This window comes from Rhinolophus sinicus, linkage group LG02, assembly GCF_036562045.2.
Source record: "Rhinolophus sinicus isolate RSC01 linkage group LG02, ASM3656204v1, whole genome shotgun sequence".
Classification (NCBI taxonomy): Eukaryota; Metazoa; Chordata; class Mammalia; order Chiroptera; family Rhinolophidae; genus Rhinolophus; species Rhinolophus sinicus.
The window spans coordinates 4,964,052-4,985,640 of record NC_133752.1 but is presented as its reverse complement, the minus strand read 5'-3'; the positions used below and the strand labels follow the sequence as shown (position 1 = coordinate 4,985,640).

At 46.0% G+C, this 21,589-nt stretch overlaps 1 protein-coding gene across 3 annotated transcripts in view; it reads right to left on the bottom strand.

The window, feature by feature from the left end:
* The window catches only part of STX18 (syntaxin 18), a 106,701-nt gene extending 85,815 nt beyond the window's left edge, over positions 1-20,886 (bottom strand). The window contains exon 1 of one of the 3 annotated variants that reach the window (XM_019716691.2): positions 20,356-20,886. In XM_019716691.2, coding sequence (XP_019572250.2) covers positions 20,356-20,523 — 168 coding nt within the window. In that variant the 5' untranslated portion in view covers positions 20,524-20,886. The remainder of the gene's footprint in view (positions 1-20,355) is intronic. The other 2 variants (XM_019716690.2, XM_019716689.2) reach the window with 2 other exon arrangements.
* Positions 20,887-21,589: the final 703 nt, after the last annotated feature.

Sequence of the window (21,589 nt, the reverse complement as noted above, 5' to 3'; positions counted from 1 at the left end):
TCATATAAAGCCTGAAAACAAGCTAACTGATGGAAACCTTAACAGATATGTTTTACTGCCTTTCAGATTCTCATACTAAAATGGATGGCTCTTTCGAGAGTAACAAATTATGCTCCACTTATATAGTATTTTTGTATATAAAGTTCCCAACTCTTTCCAAAAGGGTACCGTTAATTAGCATCTCAAATTTCTAGGGGAATATGGCACTGAATCAATTAAACCTGGTAAGACATCAGTACTCAGAAATCTGCTCTCCCTTCTTCCACACAGTGTCCGTTAGTGATAATTCTAAAACAGTGAGCTAGATAACAAAAGTTAAACACTTGAAATGTATCCTCATCAAATCCTTTCGTACAAAAATGCATTTTTTTATATGAAAAAATATTTCTGTTTCTAAATCAAGCTTGAAGAAATAGGACACTTTAAAACTATTTACTATTAGATATAAAGAACAGTCACATTGAAATAGTGTGCTATTAAAAATGAATTCATTCTTCGTGAGGTTGAAGCTTTGTATGACAAAACACGTCGCTCTACTTGTTCAGCCTAGCAGGCCTTTGTTTGTGTTTATTGGAAATGCCTCCCATACACTTAGGCCCCAAATCAGAGCTTCCCAAGTGGAATCTGCGGAGAAAAAACACTGATTCCAAAGAGAAGACTGTGCAAACAACGATCAGTTCCAAGATAAATAAATCAACCCACCCCAACTAAACTGTTCCTCCAGGTTAATCAGACTCCTCCCTAGTGAAACAGATCTTTCAGAAAACTGAAGATGCCCGTATGTCAGACTTAACAATTAAAATGATCTTCAGAATTAAAAAAAATCCATCCGCCCAAACACAACAATGAACAATTTATCTAGTCTTGCAAATAGATTTGAAGAATCTTTGAAGATGCAAAATATCTTCACCTCATCCTACAAAATCCGACCTGACTCCTCCTCCGATTACCGAAGTCTACCCACCCAATTCACGTCTCCACCCCCCCACCCCACTCCCCTTCCCTCACTGGACTCTATGTTATTTGCCTAATATGGCAAAATCCTTCTAAGTAAAAAGAAGAATTTGCGAAATCTCTTCTCACTCCACGGCCTGGTTTCCTCTGGGTCCCCTCACTGACGTGGGGGTACAGGCCAATCTCCATGGCTGGCTATGCAGATGGATCATGAAGCCTTTACAACTGACCACACAAACACAATAGCGCAGTGTAGGTCAACTTGTGCATTCAAATGCCAACGCGAAATTTATATGGAAGTAAACTATAGACATAAATCTAAAAGGGTAGAATCCCACCCAATGATCTTAAAATTATTTCAAGGAATCAATCTCCAAGAATGCATCATGAAATCAGAAGAGCCCCGTTAAGCTTTAAGGGGGGGGCGGGAGGCGAGAGGGGAAGAAAGAAAGAAAATGAAAGACTTTAGAAGAGGCAGCAAAGGTTTCACCAATCATATTATTGAAAGGGCTCAAACTACAGATGAAGTTAGAATACAGAAGATTGTAGAAAGGGCATTTAAAATTATTAACTGATCAAAAATTTGTAGTTGTCATTAAAAAAAAATACAACTTAGCAATTCAGTTCAGAAAGAAGAATATCCCCAGGAACATACACATCTGTTTAATATTACAAGCCAACTGTCAACATCCTAAGTGAAGTTTTAATTTAATATTTTTTCTTTCTTGATGTTTTACCTTTAATCAATGCCTCATGAGAGTATCAGCTTTCTATAAGAAACTGTTAAATATAAAGAAATGTTATTGTAGCATGTTTATAAAATCATAGTTCGAGAACTTTTTATTTTTCCAAAGCCCGACCACAACTTAATTATCTGCAGGACATTGCAGGCTCACAACTGCAAGCTCCAGTTCCCAAGCAATTTTAAACAATATCTACTGTACAGGACAGAGGGTACACAACAGACCGCAACACGGTTCTATTTCCAAAAGTCAGCATTAGGCCCTTTAGACATGGTTTTTATTTTCATTAAACAATATTTGTTTCCTCACTAATCATTAAATGGTTTTCATCACTATTGCCTGTTTTCCTTTCACATGTCGGTTGTTAGCATCAGTGTTTGTGTTCGTAATAAATAAAAAAGTGACCCACCCAGTTATTTAAAAATGAACACACACGACGTCTGGTGCGACGAGTGTTTAGAGAGGCAGCAACAACAGACTCACACTCTGACACTGTTACGTTTTCATCGAGACGCTAAGAAACTAGTGGAGCAAGACTCTGTACAATACCCCTTCAAGTCCGATTTCAGTTTCGTGCCTGCTTCTGTTATTGTGGGCAAATAGATCTAATCAGCGGTTCGAGACATTTACTTGGGAAAAGGGAAGAGGAAGGAGGAAAGACAGCGAGTTCATATTCCTAACCATAATGGGGAGGAGTCGAAAACACTGCCAGTTCCTACAGACAGATGAGAAAAGTAGCCTGATTGAAAGGAACATGCCAGAGACTGACCAAAATGCGGGGGAGCAACGAACACAGCATTCCAGAACTTTAGGAATGATTCTGGGGAAAGAAATCTAAAGAAGGAGGAGGAGGCGGAGGAGGAAGGCAAAGAGCTGTATGCTCTGAGGCATTAGGAACAATTTAAAAATACGTTAAGTGTGGAAGAAACAGAAAAGTACATCAAAGTCAGAGGTAAAATAAGCAGCCAGTAGAAAAAAATAATCCCATAAATAATCTGGAAAACCTTCCAGAAGTCAGATACTTGCACTGTTGCACTGGAGCCACCAGAGTTTTCAGAAGAGCCAATGACTGCTGTCCAAATAAACCTATTTTGGATTTCAGGTTGATGGTGAGCTCAGAGACAGACATGACAAATGCACACGGACATGTTTATTGGTTTCTGGGTTTATTTATCAAACACTTTATAGCACTTACTATGTACCAGCACTTCCAAAGTGCTTTACGCATTGAATCCTCCAAAATCAGGGACTACTTTACCCCATTATATAGATGAGGAAACGAGGTTCAGTAATTCGCCCACAGGTCAGTCACCAGCAGGTGGTGGAGCCCAGAGCCCAGGCCACAAGCCATCCAGGTGATACTGCCTTCATCAAGGTGAGAAGAGCTCGACGAGCTGGAAGGACCCAGGCGGAACCTCGGCACAGCCCCTCTCTGACTCCTGCTCCTCTCCCAGCCTCTCCAATGCCACTGCCCAGAAATTACCCTGAGGCCCCCTGGGCACCCTGGCCCCTTCCTCAAGCCTTTGACCTCCACCCCCACTCTGAGGTCCCCTCATCTTCATCTCTAGCTCAGAAGCCCTTCCTGAGGTCTATTTCAGTATTTACAACTGCCTGATACCGTGTTTCCCCGAAAATAAGACCTAACTGGAAAACAAGCCCTAGCATGATTCTTCAGGATGCCATCCCCTGAACATAAGCCCCAATGCGTCTTTTGGAGCAGAAATTAATGTAAGACCCGGTCTTATTTTCGGAGATACACGGTAAACGTGGGTCCCTTGGGTGTTCGGCACGCACCTCAGAGGACACAAAACTGAGTCCGTCTTGACCACATACCTGTGCCCCACAGTTGACACCCTGAGGTCATCTAGAACCGCTGATTTTCAGCGCCTACAGCCAGCAAGTCCCACGTGCTGTCAAACACACCGTGACTCTGTCCTCTGTCCCATCAGTCACCGGCTGAGTTCAGGCCTCCACTGTCCGGATCAGACCTGATGACAGCAATGGCTCAACCGGTCCTCCCCCTGCTGCCCTCCTGCTCCCCTCTGCTGACTCTACCAGCTGCCCGCGCGGTGACCTTCCTAAAATCCATGCCTGGTCCTGTCAGCCCCCTGCTGAGAACTTTCTACCGTTCACCATTCAGGAGAATGAATGCCTTTCCTTTCTGAGTCCAGGGAAATCCTTTACCCTTCAAGGCTCAGCTCAAAGCTCACCTGTCCTGTGCCGCCCTCCCCCCAAGCCCCGCCCACGGAGCCCTCCCAGCCTGGGGCCTGGGGCCTGGGGACCTGATAACAGCACTGGCTGCAGCTGCTTTAGTTATCTGCCCAGGGTCGGCCCTTCTCACTACACGAGTTAGTTTCTCCTCGTGGGGACTGTCCCCCGTGTTTGTACACCGATACCCAGCCGCTTGCCTGGCATATACTGGGTGCTCAATAAGCAGTGACTAAGTGAAGGAAGACGTCGTTCTCAGACACAGCCTCAGTTCAAAGCCCTGTTCATAATCTGTCTGGGGCAGAGTGAGGGGGCACGACTTTGAGTTTAATGTACCGCTGTTGTTGGCCACCCACATCCACTGCCCCCTTCTTCTGGCAACGGTTCCCCAGATTTCCTGGAAGTTATTCTTCTCCTGGTCTCAGCCAGGGTACTGGGCGGCGTGACACTGCTCCAGGGCTGGGTCTCCCGTAGGCCACGCTGAGCAGTGTAGCCTTTCCCTCTGGAGACAGGCTGGGTATAAGAATAGGCTCATGGCCCAGCCTGAGCCAGTGAGAAGGACTGACTCCCAACATCCTCGCGGGACCACAACAGAGCCCCTCTCTGCCTCTGGATGGGTCAAGGTGGGACAGTGAGGTCCTCAAGTGCGGCAGCTTAAAGGTGCCTTAAGGGACATGCTGACACCATGAAGGCAGAACAGAGGGAGTGGGAAAAACCGGACCTCTGGTGACACTGCTGTGTCCACAGGTCCAAGAGTGCCAGAGGTCAGGTCCTACCATGACTGCTCCGTGATAGAAATCAATTAAATTCCCTCGATCATTTACGCTCATTTGCATTGGGTTCTCTGCAACCTGTAATCAAAAGACTCCTGATACAGCAAGTTAATGTTTGTGGGGAAAAAAATCAAGCTACGCATTTAAAGAAATGCACCAAAAAAGAGAAACAGAACAAGGAGAGGGGGAGAGCAGACCACAAGTTAAATCTGACAGGCAATGGGACCAAAAAAGCCAACAGGAAACTCTAAGACGCAACTGAGAGAATGAGCTTCGTGACGCCTTCCATTCCAGCCAGCGTTAACCAGGCCCTAACAGGGGTGTCCTGCGGTACATTTATAAAAAGAATCAAGTTTTATAAACAGCTAGAAAAAGAAATAAAAAATAATGAATGCTTCTTTTTGAAAAGGCCTTTATGAGGAGGAAAAAAAAAAAGCTTTGGGATAATTTAATCTGGAGAAAGCAAGTCCTAGAGGCAATTTAACTTGTTGAAGGGTTATTTATAAGGAGGTGACTAAACAGCTGTTCTCCAATTTCACAGGGAAAAGAATTAGAGGAAATTGATTTCCATTTCGGTATGTAGCTGAAAGCAGGCGAAAGGCAGAAGTGCTGGAGGGAGAACTGTTAATGACGAAAAGAAGCCACTGAAAACCTGGATTTTTATGGCTCTTAGAAGATGAAAATCACCTATGTTGATGCTTCTGGTTTGGGGTCAAGCTCATAAACAAATGTTTGAGAATGCCTTCTGTTCACGTCTTCACGTATCACGTACTGCGTCCCTACTATGGGCCAGGCGTGCTGCGCGGCACGGGGAACACAGACGATTCAGAGGTGGTGACAGTCCTGTCTGACGGCTCCCGCACTAGCTACGAGAGCCACTGAGGGAAGGCAGGGCAGCATCACATCAGAGACCTACCCACTCCTTTTCCATCCCCATGCTCAGAAGCAAACAATATCGTTTGCGAGACGGCGCAACAGCACTTACAAAGTTAAGCAACAAAGCAATCATTAAATGACAACACAAAACCATAACGCGAAGGCTGGAACAGCCACACATAGTTCCTCGCTCAATGAGCGACACAGGCAGCAAATGATCCGCGTTCAGAAGACTCGCTTGGATGGCCTGTGCCTTAAGGACGGGGGAATCTGAGTACATAAAGGAGAGCGAGGCATCCAGGCAAGAGAGACAGCAGGAGACAAGCAGGGAGGCGAGAAAGCAGAGGCTCTGAACAGCGGAGCTTGGGAGCTTGGTTAAAGCGGGTGGGATGATGGGGGAAGCGTGGGACGTAAAACTGGGAAAGTGGGTAGGGCCAGCTTTGGAAAGATCTTTGAACACCAGCCAAGTAACTGCGAGTTCGTCGCGTGAGGAATGAGCAGTACTGAACACATTTGCTTCTGAGCAAAGCAACACGATGAAAGCAGCATTTTCTGCACAGTGGCTTGGCAGGGGCGGGGGTTGGGGGGGTGCGGGGGGGGTGGGGTTCAGTGTTGTTGAGCTCAGGCTCAAGACGGTGAGGGTCGGAACCCACACAGCTGCAGTGGAATGAGTGAGAAAGAGAGGGAGCACGAGGCGTTTATTCACTTAACTCATCTCCCAAATCTGTGTCGACTCTGTGCTCTGTGCCGTGAGGAGGAGCACACGGCCCCGGCACTCTTGGGTCCGAGAAGGAAGGGGACGGGGAGGCTGGGAAAAGGCAGACAGACAGCTGTAAAAACGGCGGTCAGTGTGGGTGCAACACGTGTTGGGTAGTCTCTGACGCCTGGAATTTTATTTACATAAGCTGGAACAACAACAGAATGGCAAAATATAAACAGAAAAGCCAACCCTCCCAAAATATCACCTCATGTGTATCTTGGGAGATACTGATTTTTACTGACAGTTGAGTCATGGAAAAGTATAGAAGCAAATATGCCCGTACTGACTGAACTGTACCAAGAAATGAATATAAAGAAGACTTCTAAAAAAGAAAGGTCTTTTTTAGGACTGAAATGTTTCCAGATTTCATCTTTTCACATAACAGATATATTCACAGATTTCCCACTTACCCACAGATAGGTATTTAGAAGCTTTCAGAAAATTCATCACCTCTCCTTGATATCTCTCTCACTCTCTTTTTTTAAATTTCTTTCCCTTAATTTAATTTTGATTTAACTTCCTCTTGTCACTGCTTGCTTACAAATCACGGCCTCTATGTCTGGAGTCAATTAGGGCTATAAAGTACCCCACCACGCCTTCATCTGGGGACCCATTTATATGTATTTTCTTATTTCAAGAGGTAGAACTAAAAGCCTGTAACTCCAAAAGTTTCCAATCAACCATCACATTCTATTCTTTGGAAAAGTATGCTTCTCTCCACAGTTAAGAAAAAGACATCAAACTACACGTTTTGCAAGAATATTTCCTTACCACCTGTGTAAAGATGAATTGTACTTTGGGAATTCATTTGCAAAAAAATGGGTTGAGTGTGTGTAATACATGCTTAATAGCAATAACATTAAAAAAATCTTTCTACCATTTAAAATTAAATGTAATTTCCTTATTACTTTAATGGAATCCCTTGGAGTTGAAGTATTTAACTAGTCCCTTCACATCAAGTATTCATTATATAATTCCCTCTTACTATTAGGTACATTAGGTATGTAAACTGTCCATTGACAGAATAAAAACACACATTTCCACTGAAACAAAAACAGGAGAAAGACAAGGCAGCTTGATTCAGAATCTGATAATGGGTTACAGATTCCATTCCAGTTCAGATTTATAGTCAAAAATGCCACAAGAGCCATTTACCACCTCTAACCTTTCAGGTCGTATTTGGAAGAAAAGTATGAACTGCCACATCATTGAGAGAAAATCTGGTTGAGCCTAAAATTCTTGACTTTTGAGCTAGAAAGGGAGAGAAAGAAATATATTGCCGATAAACCCCCTTTCAATAAAAAGGCAGAGATGAGTTGTCCCACATTCTGCCCACAGGGAGGAACTCACTCCCCGTGGGCCCTGACAGGCCTGCAGTGCACTCCCGGCTGTGGCGGGCCTACCAGCCTGCGGGCTAACCGCATCCTCCCCCACGGGATGCGTGACACACACAGAGAAACAACCAGAGGGCTGGTGGGCAGACACCTCCCCCAGTCAGTCATGCAGTGTGAACGCACAGCCTCTCCCCACTTTCCAAACCAACACCTCTCTTCCAGCCCTGCAAGCCCTTGGCTGAAGCCAAGCGGAAGTCAGAGAGCAAGGAAACCCAGCCACACGCTCCATAAAGATCAGCCTCCTGGGGCAAGAGCAGGGGGAAGGGAAGGGCCAGGAGATAAGGTGCGGCCCGTCACCTGCAGCTCCATTACCTGCTCCTCACACTCCTTCCAGCTGAACTGAGCTTTCCTCAGATCTGACCATCCTGTGCATCCCCCCCCCCGGGGGGGCCTCCGTCCTGCGTTCACGTCTGCTTCTCCTCTCCCCACTTCCATAAGTGGACAATCTATGAGGCCCACCTAATGTCAACCTCACCCAGAAGTCATCTCTCTGTCCTCTGAATTCTTCAAGTTCCCCTTTTGAAGATTTCTATAATTACATATGAGCATGTCTTATACTTACAAGTTTACTTATTAGCTGACATGAATATTTGTGTGCATCTGTTTACTTGTTTACTGTAAGTTTCCCATTTGAATATAAGCTTCATGAAAGCAGAGGTTCTGTCTGCCCTATCTTTGCTCCGTCCCCAGGAGCAAAAACAAATATTTGCTGAATGAATAAACAAGTGAACGAACGCCCCCTTCTAGACTGTAAGCGTATTGATGGCCAGAGGAAAGTCACTCATCTTTCTCCCCAAACAGTAATCTAAATGCCCTCCTTACTCACAGGTAGATACTCAACAAACATAAGACAACTATAAAGCGGCTGCCATTTAATGAGTGTCTGTAACGCACAAGGTAAATGCTGGCGGCTTCACATACAGCATCTCCTTCCATCCCCACAACAGCCCTGAGAGGCAGTGTGGCAGAGCTGTGCCTGCAGAAAGGAGGCCCTCACTTCCCTCCGCTTCCAGAACTGCCTGCGGATGGCTCACAGCAGGGAATGCTGCCTCGCCGCCCCCCACCCCCACCCCCTTGCCCTTCCCCGGGGAAGCCCAGGGCCACTGGCTGGCCAATGCAGTGGATTGACAGGTCGTGCCCCACCTCACCGGGCAATTCTGGAAAGTCATCTGGGCTCCAGCGTTCTCCACAGAACTGACTGTTGAACAAACAAATAAACAAAATAACAAACTAGTGCCCCCAAGACAGAAAAGGGAATTACACTTTTTCTAATGTCTATAATATATAAATTGAGTCTTCTTCCTTCTCATAATTATACTATCTAAAACCATAAATCTTTTCTCTTCCCCCCAAAGCATACCTCAAGACTACCTGTAAGAAATGCATTAAAATACGTTAACTATTAAAATACAAAAAAAAATAAATCTGTGTAAGAGGTCATTGTTGATTCAAAAAGAAAAAAGTTCGGTTTGGAGGCAGCTGTATTTCCCGAAAGCTAGTCAGGCACTTTCAAATGTGTATGATTTATGGACCAAAGTGTGCTCCTACAGACGGCAGGTCATCTGACAACACGCCCGGGAGAAAAATCACCAGAGATCTGACCTACGGAATTGGAATGGCGACCGTCCTGGGACAGCGCTCACCTGGAGAGGCGGCAGACAGCCCGAGGACCACGCATGCTCCTCTCTGTCACACCAACCTGCTCGGGCGTCGCCTCCGAACCTGGGTTTCCTCCTCAGGAAGGGAGCCTCACTTGCAAAGGGAGTCAACTACATTTATTAAAGCTTTCAGCAAGCGCCAGGGACAGTAGGTGCTCAGCAAGTGGTAGCTATTATTAGCATTTATTATTTTGTAGAATGCCAACCAGAAAGCTATACCTCAGTGCAACATTTGTGGATGATTTTCTTGTATAGGTTAAGAAAGTCCGAACTGAAAAGCCAGCTGAGTTACAGGAAAATTACTCCCTTTTCAAAAGTTTTCATGCAGACTTCCTTTAAAGGGGGAGGGACCTCCCTCCATTGTGCATTTGATATATAATTAGATACTGCTTACTCACGACACTTTTCTAATGAAAAGGTATTAACTCTTCTCCACTACCTACTGCAACATCTCAAAAGCAACTCATCTTCCGAGCTTTTACTAGTTCTGTTCTGCTTTTCATTTCAAAATATGTGCCCATTAAAGAAATTCAGGATGATGGAAGCAGAAAAATAAATCACCCATAGTGCCATCAGCCAGCAACAGCCATTGATAGTATTTTGGTGCATTCCCTTCTAACTGTTATTTCTATGCCTAGAGCTTTTTGATTCTGTATACATAGTTTTAACTGCAGCTGGTTTGGGTAGTAATTTTTTCAACCTAATATGATATAATTCTTCTCATGTCATGACATACACATCAGGTTGCCTTATTTACCTGACAATTTCTCTGGACTTGGGAATAATGCTACAATGCCTCTACGTAAAGTACGCGTGTAGCTGCCATCACCATTATCACCAAAACCATCACTGTTATTATTATTAACACTACTGCTGCTAATTTTCAAACTCAGAAAGACCTCCTATTCCCAGAAGATAGGTCAATATTCATATTCATTTTCTTCAGGTTTGCTTTTACAATGAAATATTTAATTCATCTAAAACTTTATTTTAATGTGTGTACAGTATAAGAACCTTAACAACAAAACCCTTTTTTTCAAAGTGCTAACCAATTAGCCCCAAATCATCACTAAATAAACTTTCCTTTTTTGACTGACAATGCCTCTTTTGTCCAGATAAACAATTGTGGGGGCAGAGCCCCAGAAAGTAGTTTCCAGGCTCTCAGCCTCACATAGACAGGTGCTGGCTCAGGTAGTAAATGGCCATCAACTGTGATTGCATGGCCATCAGCTGTGGCTAGTTGGCCGTCAGCTGTAACCAGTGAGCCATTGGCCACTAATATAACTGCTGTGGCTACACTAGCAGAGAGAGAGAAAGAATGGGGGCTAGCAAGGAGATGGCGGCTGGGCTGGCAAGTGTGGATGGCGGTTTGCGGACAGTGTGGATCCAGCCTCCAGTGAGAGTATAGTGCCGCCAGAGAGAATATAGTGGTATGACTCCCCTACCTATGGCTCCGTGGGTGTTCCTTTTTGGCCTCACCATGTCCTGCGTTCTTGTATGGGGAGCGGGACCAGAGACCCCGCAGGCCGCCCTGCACGACAAATGGCGCAGCGAGCAGGGTCCCCCGCACGACACAATACACCCCCCGCGCCACACACACACACACCCCTGGCCTAATAGGCTACACTGATGGATCTATAAATCCACAAATTAATTTAGGAATAATTGATGTCTTGAGAACACTTTCTCTTCCCTTCCAGGGACACAATATGTGTCTATTTACTCAAGTCTTCTGTATCTCTCTACAGAACTCTGAAGTTTTCTTTAAATGGGACATTTACATTTCTTACTAAGGTTATTTCTAGAAATGCTTTTTGTTACTACTGTAAATGTTTTCATTCGATTTTACGGGGTCATTAACTAGGTATAGGGTGGCTACTGATTTTTGTGCCTTCTGCAATCTGGAGGCCATAAGGCACCTCCCCAAGTTCATTCCACACTCCAAACCAAGAAGCACCCAGTGGCCGAGGCAGCCAGTTTCCTCACTGTCGCTGAACTTGCTTGTGTTCACCCCCCATCCAGTTCCACTTGCTCTTCCAGACTCTGCCGCCGCGTAAAAGCTTTCCTGAGTCTGCCCTGGTTATCACCCCCCTTTCTACACCTCTCCAGCATCGAGAATCAGTTCTAACACATTTAACACTTTCGGAAAAATTAGGGACATTTTCCTTTATATATATTAGGACAACCAGTTTTTTTTATATTTGTGAAAAGATTAAAGAGAAAATGAGTAAGGTAAACTTATATATTGTTTTGCCTTTTTAAAAGATGATAAATTTCAGACAAATTTGGTAAAAATATACTGTTTAAGTGATAAACTAAAAGCAGCCTAAGTAGCTTTCAATGAGGGTTCAAGTAAATAAGTTATGTGATATTATTTTTAATGGCTATAAGGCCAAATAAATTGGTGACATAGAACAATACGTATTGACATAAAAATATGTCCATAATACATTGGTAAGTAAAACAGGCAAGGAAAAAAAGAGGGGCTACATAACAGTATTATAGAAAGATTGCTCTTTTTATAGCCAAGGAAAAACGTCTGGAAAGCTATTCACCAAAATTCTAACAGTGGCTAGTGGTACTCACGTGAACTTTATTTTCTCCTTTATTCTGTTTAACCAGCTCTTACTACTTTTATAATCAGATTTTAAAATCAGTCAACTTCCAAAGCACGTCCCGCTGACGCAAGTCCATTATGAGAATATACAATCACTACTAAATCAAATAACTTTGAAACACAAACGCATTGTTTTCATCCAGGTGAAAAATTCTGAGTCCATAGGAACTCAAGGGGGTGGGGGGCAGCATAAGGCATGGGGTAGTTATCACTGCAAAAAGCATTTAAAAATACCTGCTGGGCCCTTCAGGAAGAAGAGCACTGAATCATGGCACCTGTGGAAAGGTCCTTAAGGAGTATCACCGCCTCTCATTAAACAAGAAAAATGGGTGAAAAAGCAGCGAAAACAAAAAGGAAGTTAGGGGAGTTCACCAAGATTCCATAATTAATTAAAGTCCAAAAGTAGTTGTAATTCAAACTTACACTTTTTAATTCCTTCCTCAATTTCTGTAAGTCAAGATACGCTGCTTCCTGTCACTTCTACTTTGCCAAAGCAGGCAAACGTTCATGTCGCCAGAGGTTTCTTATCATCTGTCTAAAAGTAAACATGAATTTGTACAATAATGTGAACTAAGACTCGCGGTTAAATATCGTTTCTGAGCCCATAAGAAAGTCGTGACAAATAGGCATATGTGGGACCGTGACAAGTGGGGGCTGGCAAACGCTAGTATTTATAGGCTTCGAGAACCTGCAAGTCAGGAAGAGAAAACGTACTGAGTTTAAAATGACAACTGTGCTGCAAGCTTTTCACGTCTGAGTTATATGAGCTCATTCAACACATACTTTCTTTCCTCGGGTTTATTCACTTTCTTCTAGAGGGGTTTTGAAGGGGCCTCTTTTTAAGTCAACTTTAAACCTAATGTGTTTTAAACGTGGTAAGTTTTTCATAACACAAGCCATAATTAACCACTGTAGACGTCACTGATACTTCGCCCACCAGAGGGAGCCCACATAGGTGTCCAGGTAAAAAAAAAACCTCAAACACCAAGTTTGTATGAATTCTATGGTGATATTATTCATAGTACAATCAATACTGTAAAATCACTTAATAACATTATATTTCTATCCCCCAAAAAGAGAAAAATTAAATGAGATCAGGTATGTAACATCCTTAACAGAGTTCCTGACCTATAGCATAAGTTCAAAAAGAAACTGATTTTCCAAAATTTGTATCGTCCTGAGTATCAGTGACAGTGCTCAAAGGAAACGGACAAACTGGTATTCTGAATTTATACAAGTTGACATGAGCTCGGTTGACACCTGTCCTGACAGATGCTTCCACCCTCAGTATGTAGACAAATCTGGTTCTCAAGTTTGCAAGGCAGAACCAGACCCCGGATGGAAAGAATTCACTTAAAGTGTCACCCTGAGGGGACCTGCTTCAGCAGCCCTATCCCAGTAAGTGACGCAATGAACTGCTGGTGACCTGCCAACCAGAAACTGAAGAAAGAGAGAACTCTGATCCATTCCAGATTTTTCTTGACATGAAGGAGAATATCAATGACCATCCTTGAGAACCATGCTTCTACAATGCATGAGACGATCGTTACCACCACCGTGAGTTCCTTTCAAGAATAAAGCAAGCACACTGCATGAGAAGCTGGCATCTTGAAGGGCGCGGACGAGTCTCTCTCCCCATCTGCAGGCTGGCCAGGTTGACTTGCCTTTATTTCTCACAATAAGAAGGCCCAGCCCCGCGTTGGCTGGACTTGTGAGGCAGGTCTCAAATCTCCATGCAGCTGGCAGGGTATATGTACAGTTGACCCCTGAACAGTGCGGGGATGAGGGGCGCCAACTGCTGTGCAGTCAAAAATCCATATCTAACTTTTGACTCCCCAAAAATGTAACTACAGTCATCCGTCAGTATCGGCAAGGGATTGGTTCCAGGACCTCCCAAAGATCCCCAACTGCACATGCTTAAGTCCCCTATACAAAACGGCACAGAACAGTCAACAAATAAAGCCGGTCCTCCACACGCGAGGATTCCCAGCCTCGGATGGAAAATACGGTTCCCCATCCACAGCTCGATGAATCTGCAGATGCAAAACCCAGGGATGTATGGAAGGCTGACTGAACATTTATTTTTTAAAAGTCTGTGTATAAGTGGACCCACGCAGCTCAGACCCACGTTGTTGCAGGGTCAGCTGGACTGGGTATCTTATTTGCAGACTCCACTGTCTCCGAGGTGAGTGACAAAGTTGGAGAACCCCACTGGGTCTCGCTATGCTCCCGTGTGGGTTTACCAAGAAGCATTGCCACTGGGGAGTTACCCACCACCTGCTGCCTTAATAAAACTCCTGTGCCCACTGGGCACATTGGCTCTATTCTCTACTGCTTCAAACTGAGAGAGAAGAACACGTAATTGTGTTCTCTGAGAAAACGTCACTGTGGAATATGACCACTTAACTTTGCAACCAGAGCGTGGGAATTACTTCTGCGTCCTCCTCTTTCTAACCCCACTAGCTACTGAAGTAGAGTCTCCCTCCTAAACAGTGACTGCATCCATCCACTCCTGCCCAACCCTGCCATCACTAACTCAGCAGCTGTCACCAGAACTACTGGGACAGCCTCCTAACGAGCTCTTCTGTCAGCCTTGTTACACCCCAAACCCATCTTCAGTATTGCTGCTTATTTTACAACACACACATGATCCCTTCACGCCTCTGCTTGCAAAGCTCAGAGCACAAAGTGCAACGTCCTCAGCCCTGCTGACAACGCTGTCACCTAAGGGTGGGCAGGCTTTTTCCCTCAAGGGCCAGACGGTAAATACTTGAGGTTCTATGGGCCTCTGAAGGCCACGGCTCTGCCACTACAGCACGAAAGTGCCCACAGCCTATATGTAAACAAATGAACGTGGCTGCACTCCAAAAAAACTTCATTTACAAGAACAGGCAGCGGACGGACGTGGCCTGGGGGCCGAAGCTGGCAGAGCCCAGCTCTAATCCCATCCAGCACAGCCCATCGCCGTCCACGATGACCCCCACCAGGCCTCTTCCGGAAAGGGGCTCCAGCCACCCCAGTCTTGCGTCCGCTCTGCCATCCCCTGCTGTTGTACACCAGTGCCTTTGCTCACACTTCCCTCTGCTGGGAACGTGATGTATCCCGTCCTCTGTCTGGTGCAATGGCTCTCATCCTTCAAGGTCCAACTTGAGGGTCACTTTCTCTCTGAGGTCGCACTGATTTCCCTCAAGGAGATTTTGTTATCCTTTCTCTGTGTTTTCAAAGAGCTGGGCATGTCTCCTAGTTTTCTGTGTCCTCACAATGCCTGACACACATCAGGGGTTCAACGCTTATAGGATGATGGAATAAATCAGTGAATAAATAAATATAATGTCAAAAGCTGCAGTCTTAATATATCCCGGGGGAATTCAGAAGTGCAGTGCACACAAAGGGCTCACTATTAATAGCATGAAAAGTCTCTAGCACTGAGTTCTGCTTACAGTACACACTCAGTCATTACGACCCATAAAAACAGAGCAGCGTGAAGCTAAAAGAGGCCTTGGAGAACACTAACACGTGGTTTTTAACCTGTGTGTCTGAGCCCTACGGTTGGTTCCAAAGGGGCTCCTCAAGGAGAGGGCAGAAGGGTGGTAGAGGGCAGGATGGCTAACAAACCCCTCCTCCCAGCCTTAGCCAAAGCTGCGCCTTCTTCCATTGGTAAAAAGGTTTCTGCATTAATATTATGTTACGACTAACAAATACACGCTTCAATAGCTCATGCTCTGTGCAAAGCCTGCAGCCTAAACCTACACTGCTTCCTGGTCTCCTCTCATGGGGCCCTTTGGGCTTCTCACTGATCCTGCCACTTGTTGCCTGGCACCTTTGCTTCAAGCCATGCTCCCTCAACTGAAACCCCTAAATACAATTACAGCCAGTCCTTGGAGAAAGTCTACTTCCAGCTACTCTAGGTAATAACCCAGGTGGTCCCAGTTCAACCCTTAGGTCCCCAAACTCGCACACAGGTCAACACTACATCGCAGAAGAAAATCAAGGAGGATCTGTGGAATCAATGTCGAGAGAGGTGGCTGTCACTCATACCTGAGTTTTATACTATTTATGTGTCAGTTTCTCCACTGGACTGAGGTAGGAACCAAATCTTAAGAAAATAATGAGTTTAACAAAGTAAAAGCTACCGTTTATCTAATGTTTACTGCAGACGCTGCACTAAGTATACACATATGTTGTGGAATATTAAGGCATCGTGTTAGGATCACACGGTCCCAGAACTGGAAGGAGCCCGGGACAGAAATCAACTAGCTCCAAAACTGAAAGCAAAGCAGCACAGCAGATTAACACACGTTCATTAATTCAAGAAATATTGATGGTTCAAGAAATATTTTTGAGTACCTATGTCCCTGCATTGTTCTAGCACCTATGGGTTCAGTGTAAGCCACACAAAGTCTTTGTTTCCATGACGTGTACATTCTAGTGGATAAACAACAAATACATGGATATGCGATATGTTAGATAATGAAAAGAATAAGGCAGAGTAAGGGACAGAAAAGGATGCTACTTTATCCAGGGCAGTCGAGGAAGGTCTCATGAGGGAAGGTCCGAGCAGAGACCTGAAGACCAAACCATGTGCAATCTGGGAGGAAAATGTTCCAGGTAGAGGGAACAACATATGCAAAGGCCCTGAGGGAGCAGTGTGCCGGCGGCGTGTGAGAAGGCCGAGGCGAGGGCGTGGGAGTAGAGGAAGAGGAGAGAAAGGAGGCGAGTCAGAGAGCCCTGGGGACCAGACCATCTGGCTGGCGGTCACTCTGAATTTCAGACTGGAACTCAAGATAATCAATTCCTAAGAAAATAAAAATATGTGACAGTTAGCTTTCACACAAGCAATGTAATTACACAAAGAAAACCTCATCTACATGCCTCATCTGACAGCAGAATTCCCAACAACTCAGGGTTGCTCTTATCTGATATGTAATCAAAGCATCTTCGTTTGACAAGAAATCGTTGCAGTTATCTAGTCTGAGCTCTGAGTTTTACCCATGTGGAAACTGAGGCCCAGGAAGATTACGTGGCCTGCCCTCTTAATGGCAGGTCTGGGCTATACCACAGGTTTCCTGTGCTTTTCATTGGCCCCTGCCGCCCCTGGACAGTTTGGCCACTTAGCGGGGTCTTGGTTTCCTGTGTGGTGCTTTCCCTGGCCTCTGTAACCTTCGTAAGTCAGTAAAACATGAAGAGCTGCCATCCGAGGCCCCTCCAGACACATTCGCACACCCAAAGTCTGTCATTCCAAACAACCACAATTCCAGTTTTTCATTCCCCCCAGAGTGAAGACCACCAGGCAGGCAAGGGGGAGGCATTCAGGCACTGCGCTGGCCACTGTGGGGACATTTCCGGTGCTTTTGCCTGCCCAGCATTCCTCACTCCACACTCCTAGACACTGCACTCCTTTTTCCAAAGTTAAGGCAGGGCAAGAGTCATAGTATCCCACCCACCTACTGGGGTGGACATACGACCTGGCCATTGGAAGAACCTTATTGCTCTGATGCCACAATGAGAGCTCAGGATCCAGGCAGAGTCAACTAGTGTCCGTTCCTGGGTGTGATGGGGAAGAGCCAGGGAAAGAAGGCCCATGCTGTGTTTTCCAGCTACATCAGCCAAGACGTTCCCATTTGGCTCAGGTGAATTCACATGACTAGCTCACTGTTACCTGCAACTAAAAGAATTCACACGCATGCAGGGGCCAGCATAACTGTTCTCATTTCATTTGTACAACAACCTTACAAGGTTGCTCTTACTTTCTCTATTTTAGAAGTGAGGAAACTGAGGTTAAGGAACTTGACCAACTGGACACATTAGGAAGCACTCAAATTCAGGTCTTTCTAACCATTCAGTCTCCAGTTAGGAATTCAGTACTAACTCAAGAAGAAACTCACTGCCATTCGAAAGCCAAAGAATTTTGGGTTTAAAAGTGCAGTGGAAATTAAAGGTAGGAGGATGGGGGATGGTGGGACTGCGTAATAAACAGAATTAAACTGGGGTCAAAGCACCTGGCTTCTACCTCAGGCTCTGTCCTGTGACCTCAGCTATTAGGACTCTGGGCAAGTCGGTTCACTTACCTGGGTGTTAGTTTTCTCTATATCTATAAATTGAGAAACCTAAACAACATGAACATAAGATCCTTTTAAGTATATACAGAAAAAAGACCATGGCTCCACTTTAGGCATACGGGTTCTATGTTTACTATGTGTCAGGTAAGATGTCAAGCAGATTTCAACTTGAATGTCAGGCCCAACAACTGGTAACGGTTGCCTGGGGCACAATGTTGCAAAGGAATCAGCTCCCCAGATCTGCTCCCAGGGTCAGAGGGAGGAAGACACGCGGACAGCTGATGCTTGCCATACATGTGCCAAAGGACAGTTGCTGTCCCCACTGATGCTATTAGTACCTGCATGAGATTTGCACCGATTCCTTCTTGCACGTACTTGGTTCCCATTTGCAAGCAAGGAATGAAAAGTACAAGACAGCTAAGTGGTTTAGGGAATATAACTTGGTACCAATGATGAAAATAGTCTAAACAGCCTACACGGGGTTGGGGGTAGGAAGTGGAGGGAAACAATACTAATCAGTATGGTTCTTTATGATACATACTCGTAGACAGTCTCACAGATCCTAATAATTAGTTTGTCGGTTAAGTAGGTATTATCGCTTCTATTTTATACAAAGGGCAAATGAGACTCAGGTAATAGGACTTGCCCAAGTCACCAATTATAAGTAGCAGAACCCAGAACCCAAGTCTTTGAAATCCAAGTCCTAGTTCTCTTTTCATTCCCAAGGCCCCATTGGTCCCCACAATCCAAACGAATTCACTAATCAAACTCTCACTGCAAAGCAGCATATTCATCATGGTTAGGGAGTTGTTCCGCTATAAGCTCCTTCCCTAACCCCCACCTGAAACGTCATTACTGACCAGTATGCTTGTACTTTAATGGGTAGACATGCATGAGTATATAAATCAAACGTAAGTTAACCTAGCTCCACGCTTCTGTGCATCCTCTTCTCGGAGCCTGAGATGCCCTTTTGCACCAACAACTACTCCTCTTTCAAGATTTGTTTCAGGCAGTATCACCTCTATAAAGCCATTCTTGGAATTCAGGTAGAACTGAACACATTCTCTTCTGTGCTCTACACAACACTTACAAGGCTTTACCTCACGTGTTTGGTTAATATGTCTGTTTCTCCCACCAGTCCTTTTAAATTGTGTTATTCTAACATAGTGCTGGTCAGAAGGTAGGTGCTTAATGAATGTTGATAAATGGACTGAATGGATTCATGTCGTCCAATTTACTTCCCGGTATTTGACTGTCCTCTGCAAACTGCCACTCATTAATTCATGCATACATATATTCATTTAAAAACAGCTGAGTGTCTACAAAGTACCAGGCATTGGACTGCATGCCAAACAGAAGTGGATTTACCATGAAATTAATGTTCAAGCTTCAGGGCCCCTCCCACTTACACCTCCCAAAGCTCAGAACCTTCTTTTGTGATTTTGCATTTTAATTTCTTAAAGAAAACAGACAGAACTGTATAAGCTTCAAGCTCCACAAAATCAACACCTGCCCTTGGTGCTAAAGTTACAAAAGTGAACAAGGCAAACATTGTCTCTCCCCTTACCGTTTCCTCTTCCCTTACAGAGGTTAGTGGGGAAGACAGACAATCATTTGTTCATGTTCTCATTCAACACGTACTAAGCAGTGCTGAGTGGGCACCGGCAACACTGTTCCTGCCGGAAGACGACGGTCCCTGCTCTCCTGCACGACAGCCCGCTGCGTTCAATGACAGAAGCAGCAAGACGACTGTAACAGAATGTCCGTGCAAGACACCTCACACCGGTCTCAAGACGTACGGATCCCTGGCATGAGCCCGACCTACTGCAGGAGACAAGGGGCAGAGGCAGGCGAGCCGAACACGACCTCTGACCTCAGTGCGGGGGTGAGGAGGGAGTGGAGGAGCAAGAGAGACAAGTGAATAGACGAGGCAAATGCACCGCGGGCGGTGCTGCGACAGGAGCCAGGATCCGTGGGGAAACCTCCCCGGTGCCCAAGCCCGCAGCGACGGCGACCTCACGCTCTGCAAAGCAGCCCACGAACTGCGCCGACTCACATTTCCCAGCGGCTCCTCCCCCTAAGGAAAGTCTACTTCGTAGAGTCCCCAATATATGTCCTCGTCCCTCCAAGGCGGCCACGTTCCCAACACAGCTGTCGGCTCTGGGGCCCACTCTCCTGTCCCCCGTCAGACCACTTTTCTCCAAGCGCTTCCGTCATGCACAGCTTGCGCGACACGGTCTGTTTTGGAGTCTGGGGTCTGCGTGGCGGGTGCGTCCCCTCCCCAGCCCTCCGTCCCCATAGCAACCAGCTTACCACCTCGCGCGCCCGGCTGGAGAAGTCGCCTTTGGGCCGGGGGCTCCGGCGGAACAACTCGTCGCGGCTGCCATCGACGCCGCCGCCCACCGCCACTCCCAGCGCCTTGTTGCGCGTCTTCACGGTCTTGACGCTGGCCCGAAACAGCAGTGTGATGTCCACCGCCATGGCGCCCCGCACTTACTGCCCCCGACCCAGCCGGCCCACGTCAGCAGCAGGCGACGACGGCGCAAGCCCAGCCGCCGGAGGACTGTTCCGGCTCCGCACGCCTCCGCCCGCCAACCGGGACGCACGAAGAAAGGTTCCGGCCCCCGCGGGATGACCGCCGCGAGAGGAGAAAAGTTCCGCCCTCCGCCCGCGCGCCTGGGGGGTGCCCGCGGCCTCCCCAGTCCCGAGATGCGTACACGTGCCCCTTTCTTTTCGCAGAAAACCTGGTCCGGCTTGGCGGCACAGGAAGGTGCCGGAGCCCCGAGCCCTCGTGAGCCGGCCCTGGGCGTGTGGGCCCCGGGAGCGAGAGGATGCGGAAGCCTATGGGCTCCATCCCGCTCGTCGGCTCCCGCACTGACAGCCCAGCCACGCAGGTGGCAGCATAAACGACCCAGCCTGACCTTTGACCCCAAGGGCTCTCCTAGTGCGGGACCGGAGCACGGTGCGGGACGGTGACAATCTGGGTTCAGTTAGTGCGAGGGCAAAGGTATGCGTGGCCCAGAGCCAGAGGTCGGAGGCCTTTCGTTTTCAGCCTCCAGCCACCAGATGCCTAGTACCTTCCTCAGTGTTATTGTGAGCATTAAATGAGATGACACGTGTAAAATATTGTGACACTTCCTTGGCTCCTAGTGACCAATACAAATTAGTTACCGTTGTTAATAATCTCGTTGTTATTTATGGTGGGGAAGCACTGTCTCTATGGGGAAGGCAACAGCATTAGAGAAGGCAGGTTTGAAGGATGACTAAGAATTTATTAGGTGGAGACAGAGGTGAAGGATGTCACTGGTTTCTGTTTATCCCTGATACGTAATGTTTAAATATGCCCTTCAAAGTCATAGTTATGTAACTTGCACATTAATCAGTGAGCTCTTACTACGTTTTTGGTTCAGGTTCAGATGTAATCCACGATCTCATGGATTTCATTTGTTTTCATTTTTAAAGAGGATGCACAAATTGGATATCAAAACAGAGGTTGTCAAAGAGTGGTCAGCAAGATATAATTATTTTGATAATAATAAGATGTTAT